We start from the raw sequence: 12,680 nt of genomic DNA on the forward strand, positions 1-12,680 counted from the left end.
TTTATGGCTTAATATTGTAAAATTAGCGACGATACCTTTCTACTGTGCCATGCAAGTTCCTGACTTTATTAATTGGTCACATTTCAGCATGCATATGTAACTTTTTTTACACGGAAAATCTATTTGTGCATTTTAGTTTGTATTGGCTACTTTAGTTTTGCATTAAAAAAATGCTTTAGAGTCTGCCACACCTCAATTTTCTTTCGTCCTCCGCCACTGTCCTTAGCACTGACATTAATAAGTATAGCTGATGTTGTTCCCCCTCATGAATGGCCTTTTATATCACCTTTCTAACTCAGCCCATTGAAATCTCCATTCTCTGATACTCCCTCCGTCCCAAAATTTTACATCCGTATCTAGACAAATCTAAGACAAGAACTTTGGGACAGGGGGAGTACATTGAAACAGCGACGATGTTGAATTTGCTCGGATCAACACTTCTATGCCTCATGTAGTCATTTCAGCCTTAACTTTGAGAGCATTAGATGTGTACTTAATTCAGATTGTATCACATGAAACTGACATACAACAGAGCATCATGCTTTTATCCGCGGCCATTGCTGCCATTGAGGTGTTAAAAACATATACAGAGTATGAGACTGTGTTGTTTCATGGAAGTACTTACTGATATCAGCTTCCTTCGCATGATTAATTGATGTTGTTTCACATTCTTATATTTCAGTGTTTCTCTTGAGAGGTCTGTGCTCTTGCAATGCGCTGAGAAGGGCACTGCACATGACAACAGGCTTCATTGCAGGTCTGTGCCAAGATCTTGAGACAGCATATATAGCAGACCAGAGGTGATTTGGCTGGAGTCACAGTTAATGGAACTCATATTCCATCTTCTGAATGAAAAGAACAACTGTGCGTCGCTGCCCCCAGTCGCCTCATTGTGGTATTAATCCTCTGCTGAGCATCGACATCGACTGCAGGTGCACTGACATGGCTGTGCATCTGGATGTTCATATCTGAAAAGCAAAGGGAGATTCGTTTAAACAAGAGATGACTTGCTTACTAATCTGTATAGTGAGTTGAGATGACAAAAACCTTTTCTAAGTAAAGCATGGATCAAATATACAGTATAGTTGACTTGCTTACTAATCTTGTTTCAAAGATGTTGCAGTCCACTGGCTTTATCTACAGTCCTGAAACGAATCGTAACACAAGCGCAATATTACTTTTACTTTTGAGAAACCCTGTGCATTTGCTTGCATCTTGTATTATCGTGTTTGACAAAAGCACAGTGTCGGAGATTGCTAACCAAGACGTTCCAAAGACGATTCATGCAACTTCATGAAACCCCAGTTCACACAAAATTTCACATACTGAAATTCGTTAGCACACCTTGCACCGTAACCAGAGCCTCTGGTAACCTTCAGTTCTCAGATTTCCACACAAGTCTTAATTCAGAAAGATGTAGACAACAAACACAAGTATTACAAAAGGAACCGACCCACACTTGTGAATATGATAATCCTACGGGAAAACAAAATAGATGGTATAGACAGGAACAACAAATCCGACTTAACCATCTTCAGACTCGAACACTGTCGCGGAAGGAACAACAGCGGTCTTCGTCATGGCAACACAAAACACACACGGAGGATGCCAAAGACCATCGCCGGTTCTTTTCCCACCTAGGGGCGCATCGGCCTTGTTATCATCCCGCCAATGAGGATTTCGCTACAGAGTTCCACATTGCAGCATACCAAAGTCATATACCTAGAAGTTCCTTTCCCCCTCTATTGTTGCATCTACTGCAAAAAGGATGTTAAAAAGACACAATTACGTTGAATGGTTTGATATAAAAGGTTATTGTCGTGTATACATCTCATTTTCAAAACTTAATGCAACTGTCCCTCAAAAATAAAAACTTAATGTAACTAAACATGATGCCAGACCTTTATAAAATGTTGTCTTTTATCTATGTCTAAATTTTCAGAGCAAATGAACTGAACATGATGCCATTTATTGTTGTTGATCTTCCCCCAGTGTTATCTACAGTTTTTTAATTATTGTTGTCACGAAAGCCACTTAAAGTTCATTCACAGATTTGACGGTGTAGCACGAGAACCAAGTGAAGGAGCAAGAAGCGGGCACATACCTGGAGCTAAATGTCTTCCATTCCCTGAGGTGGGTATAGTGCCGATATCATTATAAGATAATATATATATACTTGGATAACCATAAAAGGCTAAGAATATGACAATGCTAGTCTTCTCCCAAATGATTGATGGTGCACCAATGCTTCTCCCTGCATAAAGAGCTATGTAAGAAATTTGAGCAAGCACGTGTGAATTCTGTTTCATCTCACTGTTCTAGTCTGAAACTCATAGTTTATTATGGCCTTTGCTATGAAAGGAAACAAGAAAATTTTCAATGTGTACAGTACAGAAAACAGAAGTACATTCTGACCTAAGAGGCAATCATTTCTTGGGCCTATCAGATGTGTACATGAGTACAAAAGTTTCACCAAGCAACAGTAATAATAGCACCCGGTTTGATGTCTCTTCAGGGACTTCACTTTGATCAACCGATAGTCATCACATGCGGATCTGGTGTAACTGCCTGCATACTTTGCTCTGGTCTAGAAATCTGGCATGTTCTTGGATATTATCACTGAGACATCGACTCTGCCAAGCAGGTGTCTAACAATATTTCTTTACAGGGACTCTATAGAATTGGGAAGCATGACATTCCAGTTTACGACGGATCTTGGACAGAGTGAGAAGCGAAGCCAGATAATGATTATCCAAAAGTTATATCCACTGGCTCTTAAATCAACCATTCCGAAGCTATGAATGCAGTCATTGCATCCTGCAGCATTCAGCTCAGATTTTCAGCACAATGGCATTTCTCTGTGGCAAGATTTGCAAAGGTTATGAAACAGAAATACCTATTGTACTATGGTCAATGGCTATAGGCCGATAATGAAGAAACCCTATGTCAAACTTTTGAGACATCAACATTAATTTATAATTGTGTTGTATTAATGTTACTATTGTAATGTTACTATTGAAGAGATCTTAAACTGAAAACAACATTAATATCAATTGATTTTGTTTCAGAGTTGTGACTGTTGATTGTGATGCTTGCACAGCCTCCCTTGTCTGCAACAGTGCAACCAAATGAGTTGTGTGCAGCAAGTGCAGAGCAACTGATCAAAATTTCATCTTATGCAAATTTCTTTTCTAGCACAAGGAAGTTAAACGTAAAATAGAAGTGACTGCTTAAACTTGAGCAATTGCTACTAAAATTACAACCAGGTACAGAAAGGGCACCACTCTGTCCTCCAGACTCCAGTGCATGTGGAGTGGTAATCAAAATCATGTCACAGTTGATCTATTCAATACACTTACGGATACTGACTGAAAAGTAAATGGAAGGTTATTGTGTTTATCCAAAGATTTAACTTACCCTCGTATAACCGGGCAACAATTGCTTTTGCGCTCTCAAATGCACAACTCATCGTAGTGCATGCTCATTAAGATGAAGCTCTGCACCACGTAATGACATGAACCGAGCATATAATTTCATTAGCACCTAATCTGCAACACAACCCATTCCTGTCTTGCATATTCTTTCTACTGAACATTCAGACTGTGTTTCCCATCTTCCAGATACATGAAGCTACATACAACAGTAAAGCTTGAGGCTCTCAAGCAAATTGCACAGAAGTGGCACTACTGAATTCAGCTATCACTGAAACAGATTCACCAGTGCATCTGATATCAAAAAGCCCAAATCAACCAGCACATGTCTCTTTCTGGTGTACTTCTGTAACCCCAGCAGCACTCTCTTGATTGCTGAACATTTTAGATTCTCCACTGTCCTTCTGAAGATCATCAGCAACCATAAAGGCACGAACATCATCCTTGTGATCTATCCAGCTGTATCCACGACCTTTGACAACTCCACGGCTAATCATCAATGCCCTAATGCCTGATGCATCCCCATGTCGGCCTAAGGAAGCATATATGTTTGACAAGAGAACATAGGGTGATGGGTTCTTTGGATCAAGGTGGAACAGGTGCTGCGCGGCACATTCCCCCAATTCAGCATTGTGATGTACAGCACATGCAGCAAGTAGAACTTCCCACACTATAGGATCATCTTTGCATGGCATCTGTTCTATTAGTGCCTCCACTTCAACAAGCCGACCCGCTCGCCCCAATCCATCTATGAGACAAGTGTAATGCTCAGCCAGTGGTGTAATTCTGTAAGTACTCTTCATGGAATTAAAGAATGCAATGGCTTCATCTACGAGCCCGGAGTGACTACATCCTGTTAGGACGGCAATGAAAGTGACACTATCTGGCCGCTGTTCTGTAGTTAACATATACTCAAATAGTTCAACGGCCTTTTCTCCAAAACCATTCTGAGCATATCCATGTATCATCTCATTCCATGCAACTATATTCTTAGTCACCATGCTGTCGAAGGAAAGACGTGCATCGTCCATGTTGCCACATTTAGCATACATATCAATCAGGGCACTACCCACATAGACATTCTGATCATAACCATCTTTCGCAACTTGTGCATGTATCTGCCTACCTTGAGGTACGGAAGGAAGTCTTGCACATGAATTAATCATGGTAGCATAGGAGGAGGATGTGGGCATCATTCCATTTTGTCGCATCTGCTTGAAGAAATCAAAGGCCTCTTTGTTGAAAGAATGGATAGCCAAACCTGAGATCATGGAATTCCAACACACCACATCTCTCTCTGTCATCCTGTTGAAAATGCTCCTGGCAATACTAATCTGTCCACATTTTGCATACATATCGACCAAACCACTAGCGACGAACATGTCATTATGCAACAGGAGTCTTATTGAAGCAGAATGAACTTGTGCTCCAAGGTTCAAATTCCCCAATCTTGAGCATGAACTGAGGATCACGGCCAGAGTTGTTCGGTCAGGCTGCACATTTTGATGCTGCATTTTCCTAAACAACTCGATTGTTTCTTGATGCAGTTCCTCCTGGCAGTAACCAGACAAAAGTGTGTTCCACGTAGTCAAAGTCGGCCTTGATATATTGTCAAACATTGCACGAGCAGATGGAACATCCCTCGCCTTAATACAGGACGCGAGCATGTTACTGTAAGTGACCTCATTGGGCTCAGAGCCCGACTCTACCATCATGTTCAATACTTCCAAAGCCTTCTCATAACTGCCCGCCTGGCCAAATCCAGTTATAAGGATGTTCCAAGAAACAATACTGACGCTGGGCAATGAGTCGAACACCTTGACAGCCTCGTCCATTTGCATGCACTTGGTGTACATATCGATCAAGGAGTTCCCCACATGCTGGTCTGCCCCAAAGCCTTTTCTGACGATCAAGGCGTGAATGCACTGCCCAAGCTGGAACGCGCGAAGAACATTGAACTCGCTGGCGCCAGCTTGTGCGCACGAGCCCAGAACACTTGACACGGCCACGGGATCAACTCGTACCCCACTCCTGCACATCCTGGCGAACAACCTGAGCGCATCGTCCACGGACCCAGTCTGTGCCAGCCCTCCCATCATCGCCGTGAACGACACCTCGTTCGGGCGAGCCATCCGGTCGAACAGCCGCACAGCATCCCCGACGCTGCCGCACTTGGTGTACATGCCAAGGAGCGCGTTCTCCACGAACAGATTCTCTTCAAGCCCGACCTTGACTACGAGCCCATGGCAGCGCCTCCCGTCCTCGAGCGCGGCCATGGAGCCGCAAGCGCTGAGCACGCTGGCGAGCGTGAAGTGCGTCGGGACGAGGCCCTCCCGCAGCATCCCTTCGTAGAGGCCCAGCGCCTCGCCCGCGCGCTCGGACCGCGCGAGCGCGGAGATGACGGTGTTCCAGGAGACGACGTTCGGCTCGGGCATTTCGTCGAGCAGCGTCCGGGCCGCGTCGAGGTCGCCCGCGCGGCTGGCCGCCGAGAGCGCCGCATTGTAGGAGTAGGCGTTGGGGTGGGGCAGGGTGCGGAAGGCGCGGAGGGCGTCGCGCGGGAGGCCGGAGAGCGAGTAGAGCTCGACCAGGCGGTTGAGGAGGAAGGTGTCGGCGGCGAGGCCGCCGGCGAGGACGCGCGCGTGTGCAGCCTTGGCGTGGGCGCGGCTGGGCTTTGGGTTCCGCTTGATGCAGGCTTGGAGCACGCCCGCGAGCTGGGCCGCCCGGTTCGCCATCTGCGGCGCGGGAGCTAGGGCCACGTCTTCTATACCCCCCCTCCTTCCCAAAATACCTAATACTCCCTCTGTAAAAAATACTACGTATAAAAGTATTTAAATCACTTACTCTCTGTTCACTTTTACTCCCTCTGTTCCTAAATATAAGTCTTTTTAGACATTTCAAATGGAATACAATATATGAATGTATGTGGACATATTTTAGAATATAGATTCATTCATTTTGCTCCGTATGTAGTTACTTGTTGCAATCTCTAGAAAAACTTATATTTGAGAACAAAGGAAGTATACCCAAGCCTCTATATCTGGGAGCTTTTTCGATCCAAGATTCATCCACTTGGAAGAAAAAGACTTTTGGGTAAATTCCTATGGGGCACGTGTATTATTTTGGTAGCTGGTTGTGTACAAACGCGTTGTGGATTCAGGTTTTCATTTGAAATTTTTTGAACTGGCGTGATGGTTCTTTTGATTTGTTTAGCATTTTTGATTGCATGTGGGGCAAGCTGGCGTGGTTGTTCTTCTTATATGCTTTCTTTCTTCCAATTTTACTGGCCGTTGGATTTCGTTTGTGTCCCTGTCGGGTCAGTTTTCGCGTCGCTATCTGCGCTGATTTTGTTGAGCCGCTGTTAGTCCAATTGTGCCGTCTCTTTCTACTGTTCGGCCGCTGTTGGTCTATTTGTGTTGTCGCTATCCCCACCCTTTTCGAGATTTGTCAGGATTTGCAAATACGCGGTGCCATCGTTCTTTGTCAGGGAGCAGTGCCGCTTTCCATACCTCGGTGACTCTGTCTATGCTGTGCTAGCGGTGCCGCTGTCGACGTTGCTTTCGGACGTTGCTGATCGATGCACACTCTCTCGTGTCTTCCGGTGATTTTCGTGGTCGCTTAGTGATAGTGATGGTTCGTCCTACTTCCATCCGTGCTGGTCCGCGTCGCCGGGTCGCCAAGCAGCACCGGCTGCTCATGCCGTGCAAGAGCCAAGAGACGGCGACGCGGCTAGCTGTTCTTACGTGCAAGTCCAGGCCTACGACGCGACCGCCGCGACAGGCCCGTGCTCGGCTGCAAGAAGCTAGGCTGTGACGAGGCCTACCGCTTCATCGCCGGCTGGGGAAGATTCTTGATGCAGAATGGCTCGGACGTGGATAGCGACGTGATGGCCGAGGACCTAGAGTCAGCCATGGTGGACCTGTGGGCGTTCCGGTTGCCGGCGCTGGAGGTGGGCGTCACCGGTAGCAGGCCAAACACAAGTGGTGGCTGGCTACGGAGGTTGACGTGCGCGGCGACGGTCGTGCACCCATATAGTCTGCCTGCTACGTCGCCATCGTTGGGACGCCGGGCCGGATGTGACGCCCCCGATTCAATCGTACACTAATCATACATGCAAACGTGTACGATCAAGATCAGGGACTCACGGGAAGATATCACAACACAACTCTACAAATAAAATAAGTCATACAAGCATCATATTACAAGCCAGGGGCCTCGAGGGCTCGAATACAAGAGCTCGATCATAGACGAGTCAGCCGAAGCAACAATATCTGAGTACAGACATAAGTTAAACAAGTTTGCCTTAAGAAGGCTAGCACAAACTGGGATACAGATCGGAAGAGGCGCAGGCCTCCTGCCTGGGATCCTCCTAACTACTCCTGGTCGTCGTCAGCGGGCAGCACGTAGTAGTAGGCACCTCCGGTGTAGTAGGAGTCGTCGTCGACGGTGGCGTCTGGATCCTGGGCTCCAACATCTGGTTGCGACAACCAGGTAGAAGGGATAGAAGGAAAAGAAGGAGAAGCAACCATGAGTACTCATCCAAAGTACTCGCAAGCAAGGAGCTACACTACATATGCATGGGTATATGTGTAAAGGCCATATCGGTGGACTGAACTGTAGAATGCCAGAATAAGAGGGGGATAGCTAATCCTGTCGAAGACTACGCTTCTGGCAGCCTCCGTCTTGCAGCATGTAGAAGAGAGTAGACTGAAGTCCTCCAAGTAGCATCGCATAGCATAACCCTAACCGATGATCCTCCCCTCGTCGCCCTGTGAGAGAACGACCACCGGTTGTATCTGGCACTTGGAAGGGTGTGTTTTATTAAGTATCCAGTTCTAGTTGTCATAAGGTCAAGGTACAACTCCAAGTCGTCCTGTTACCGAAGATCACGGCTATTCGAATAGATTAACTTCCCTGCAGGGGTGCACCACATATCCCAACACGCTCTATCCCATTTGGCCGGACACACTTTCCTGGGTCATGCCCGGCCTCGTAAGATCAACACGTCGCAGCCCTACCTAGGCACAACAGAGAGGTCAGCACGCCGGTCTAAATCCTATGGCGCAGGGGGTCTGGGCCCATCGCCCTTTGCACACCTGCACGTTGCGAACGCGGCCGGAAGCAGAACTAGCCCCCTTAATACAAGAGCAGGCTTACGGTCCAATACGGCGCGCGCCACTCAGTCGCTGACGTCACGAAGGCTTCGACTGATACCACGACGTCGAGTGCCCATAACTGTCCCCGCGTAGATGGTTAGTGCGTATAGGCCAGTAGCCAGACTCAGATCAAATACCAAGATCTCGTTAAACGTGTTAAGTATCCGTGAACACCGACCAGGGCCAGGACCACCTCTCTCCTAGGTGGTCACAACCTGCCCTGTCGCTTCGCCACAAAGATCCACACAGAGGGCCGTTGGGACAAAGGTCCTTTCAGCCCCCAATCCGTGAATCACTCGCGGGTGCTCCACAAGCCGACCCGACTTTAGTCACCACATGTATCATGTATAAAGTATATAGAATATACCCGTGATCACCTCCCGAGTGATCACGGCCCGATAATATAGCATGGCAGACGAACAAGAATGTATGGCCACTGATGATAATCTAGCATCCTATACTAAGCATTAGGATTGCAGGTAAAGGTAACAACAGTAGTAGCAAGGACAGGCTATGCATCAGAATAGGATTAACGGAAAGCAGTAACATGCTATACTACTCTAATGCAAGCAGTAGAGAAAAGAGTAGGCGATATCTGGTGATCAAGGGGGGGGGGCTTGCCTGGTTGCTCTGGCAAGAGAGAGGGGTCGTCAACACCGTAGTCGTACTGGGTAGCAGCGGCGTCGATCTCGATGTCTAGCGAGAGAAGAGGGGGAAGAAGCAATAAATATAATGGAAACAAATGCATGACGATGCATGACATGACAAAGCGCGATGCTAGGTGTGCCCTAACGGGGTACGAGGTGGTACCGGTGAAGGGGGAAAACATCCGGGAAATTATCCCCGGTGTTTCGCGTTTTCAGACTGATGAACCGGAGGGGAAAAGTTGCGTGTTTCCTATGCTAGGGATGCGTGGCGGACGAACGGGCTGTGTATCCGGATTCGTCTCGTCGTTCTGAGCAACTTTCATGTACAAAGTTTTTCCATCTGAGTTACAATTTATTTTATATGATTTTTTAAAAGTTTTATTGATTTCTGGATTTTCTGGATTAATATTAATTTCGAAATGTAAAAGGAAAAGGGCTACGTGCACTCGGTCCAGTACACACAATAGTGAACCAAAGGCTGACAGTGGTCCCAGTTGACTGCCCAGTCAGCAGTCAACTATGGACGTTGACTAGTCAAACTGACCAGGGGGCCACCTGTCATAGACAGAGCCTATTTTACCAGAGTTTAACCTTTTAAATTAACTCAAACAAGTGGTGGGGCCCGACTGTCAATGAGAGGTAAATTAAAAGAGGTTTATTTAGCCAACTAATTAATTAGCGGGGTGGCCCCATGTGTTAGTGGCTTATCAGGAGGGTTAATAGCGCAATTAGCACTAATGGCCTATTAGGCCGGCGATTAAACGCTGGTGGCCTCGAGCCACGGCGGAGGCACGCCAGATCGCTGCTATGGGCGGCAACTCGAGTCACGGAGGCCACCGGGGGCGCGCGCGCTCACGCGCTTCCAGTGGAAGCAGAGGGAGGCCGCGGGGTGAAGGGAGGAGGGCCATGGCGGAGCTGGGCGGCGCCGGCGTGGCGGATGCGTGCAAGGACGCAAGGGAGGGCGCGGGCGAGCAGAGGCGGGCATGGCGGACAGGGCAACGGCGCAGCAGGTGTGGCCGGGAACCGGCAGGTGGGGGAGCGGTTCGAGCTGCGGACGGTGGCCGTCGCTGAAGCAACAGCAGGCGCGGGCGGGCGGAGTCGGCAGAGCGGTGCGGTGGTAGGGGCGCGGCGTGGTCGTGGTGAGCACGTTCGAGGCCCGATCGGCGAGTGTGCAAGGCGACGAAGGGGAAGAGGAGGAGGGAAGGCGGAGGCCGATGGCCTCACCGGCGTTGCAGGGGCACAGGGCGGCGAGGCTTGGTGACGCGAGTCGGGGAGGAAGACGAGGAAGGCGGCGACGAGGTGGAGGCGGTCCAGCGAGGTCCTCGGGCGGCGGAGTCGTTCCGGGCGGCGAGGGCGACCGTGTCGGGGGCGGGGCGTGCGCCCGATCCAGATCGCGCGGGGAGGGGAGAAGGGGATCGTGGGGGGTTGACTGGGTAGTGGCTAGGTCACGGGGAGAGGCAGGGGGTTAAGCAAGGGTTAGGTGGGCCGGCCTAGTTGGATGGCCAGCTGGGCCGAGGCCCAGTGAGGGGGGGGGGGGCTTTTAATTTCTTTTGTTTTTTCTGTTTTTATTATTTTTCCCTTTTCTATTTTATTTATTTTAGTTAGCAAAACAGCTTTACAAAAATATAACCCCTACTCCTAAATTAGCATAATAACATAGGCCACCTACTCCAAAAAGTTTGGTGATTATATAAACTAGATTAACATTTGTTTAGTATTTAAAAGCATTTAAAATAATTGTTTTGCTGCTGTTTTACCCATCTCATATTATTTAAACATTTTATAAAGGTGTGGTTTCTTCACCAATATTTAATATGGATTATTTGGCTCACTCCGAACATTTTAGTTTTAATATTTGAAAACTTTTATTGTTTGCCTTTATTTTAAATTTGAATTTTGAACTGGGTTTCGAACTACGCGGGTTTATCAACAGTAACCAAGGTGACGTGGCATCATTAGCGGAGATTCACTGTAGCTTAATTATCCGGGCGTTACAATTCTCCTCCACTACAAGAAATCTCGTCCCGAGATTTAGGAGGTAGAAGGAAACAGTGCGGGGTATTCATCACGAAGACGATCCTCGCGTTCCCAGGTGGCTTCGTCTTCAGAGTGATTCGAGCACTGGACCTTGAGGAACTTGATCGCCTTCTGACGTGTGCGGCGTTCAGCTTGGTCGAGAATGCGGACCGGATGCTCTTTATAGGAGAGGTCTTGTTGCAATTCAAGCACTTCATGATTCACTGCTCGGATTGGGTCCTTGAAGCAGCGTCGGAGTTGTGACACGTGGAACACATCGTGAACCTGAGAAAGGTTCGGCGGAAGCTCCAGTTGATATGCCACCTTTCCACGCCTTTCGAGAATAGTGAAAGGACCAATATAGCGGGGAGCTAGCTTTCCTTTGATCCCGAAGCGGTGTGCACCCTTCATTGGTGTAACTCGAAGATAAGCCTTTTCACCAGGTTGATAGACCATGTCTTGGTGATGACGGTCATACTGACTTTTCTGACGTGACTGAGCAGTCTTGAGATTCTCGCGAATAATGCGAACTTGTTCTTTGGCCTGTTGGATAATATCCGGACCAAAGAGTGGACGTTCCCCAGTTTCTGACCAGTTCAGAGGGGTTCGACACTTTCGTCCATATAGCACTTCGAAGGGGGACATCTTCAGACTAGCTTGATAGCTATTATTATAAGAGAACTCGGCATATGGAAGAGATTCCTCCCATTTCTTGCCGAATGAGATTACACAAGCTCGAAGCATGTCTTCGAGAACTTGGTTGACACGTTCAACCTGTCCTTGCGACTGAGGATGAAACGCAGTACTGAACGACAGATGAGTTCCCATAGCTTCTTGGAAACTCGCCCAAAACCTTGAAGTGAATAAGCTGCCACGGTCTGAACTGATAACTAGTGGAATACCATGAAGTGAAACAATTCTGGCCATGTAGAGAGTAGCAAGCTGACTAGCAGTGATTGTCTCTTTGACCGCCAGAAAATGGGCAACTTTGGAAAGCCGGTCAATGACGACAAGAATAACATCATTACCTTTCTGCGATTTGGGAAATCCAGTGACGAAGTCCATTTCAACATGGTCCCATTTCCATTCAGGAATAGAGATAGGTTGTAGAGTTCCAGCAGGCCTTTGATGCTCTGCTTTGATTCAGCGACAAACGTCACACTCAGCAACATAACGAGCAATGTCCTGCTTCATATTAGACCACCAGAATCTTTGACGAATATCCTGGTACATCTTTGTACTACCAGGATGGATGGACAAAGGCGTATCATGAGCTTCTTGCATAACCCTTTTAGTCTTATCCAGGTTTTTCTTCGAACATGGTACCACTAGGCGGCCTTTGAAATACAAGGTGCCATCATCGGCGATAGTGAAGAATGAGGGCTTTCCTTCTGCTAGATGGCGTTTAATCTTATGGACTTCAGAGTCATAAC

At 47.6% G+C, this 12,680-nt stretch overlaps 1 protein-coding gene across 6 annotated transcripts; it reads right to left on the reverse strand.

Annotated features, from left to right (window-relative positions):
• Positions 1-274: 274 nt before the first annotated feature.
• On the reverse strand, positions 275-6,182 carry LOC125516155 (pentatricopeptide repeat-containing protein At4g20770-like). 6 transcript variants are annotated; one of them, XM_048681637.1, is made up of 6 exons: positions 3,418-6,182; positions 2,416-2,817; positions 2,105-2,254; positions 1,262-1,754; positions 1,048-1,145; positions 275-968 (listed from the first exon to the last, which is right to left on the reverse strand). In XM_048681637.1, exon 1 carries the CDS (start codon positions 6,161-6,163, stop codon positions 3,746-3,748), a length of 2,418 nt encoding a protein of 805 aa, XP_048537594.1. In that variant the 5' UTR covers positions 6,164-6,182; the 3' UTR covers positions 275-968; positions 1,048-1,145; positions 1,262-1,754; positions 2,105-2,254; positions 2,416-2,817; positions 3,418-3,745. The 6 variants fall into 6 exon arrangements, with proteins under 6 accessions (XP_048537594.1, XP_048537591.1, XP_048537593.1 ...); XM_048681634.1 differs by having other exon boundaries at positions 1,262-1,757; positions 2,416-2,858; XM_048681636.1 differs by having other exon boundaries at positions 276-968; positions 1,099-1,145; positions 1,262-1,757.
• Between the last annotated feature and the right edge of the window lie 6,498 nt (positions 6,183-12,680).

The sequence above is a fragment of the Triticum urartu genome, chromosome 6 (genome assembly GCF_003073215.2).
Source record: "Triticum urartu cultivar G1812 chromosome 6, Tu2.1, whole genome shotgun sequence".
Taxonomy (NCBI): domain Eukaryota; kingdom Viridiplantae; phylum Streptophyta; class Magnoliopsida; order Poales; family Poaceae; genus Triticum; species Triticum urartu.

Bases quoted from the DNA above. Each gene is read 5' to 3' on its own strand.
- LOC125516155 (XM_048681637.1), bottom strand. From the start codon at position 6,163: ATGGCGAACCGGGCGGCCCAGCTCGCGGGCGTGCTCCAAGCCTGCATC.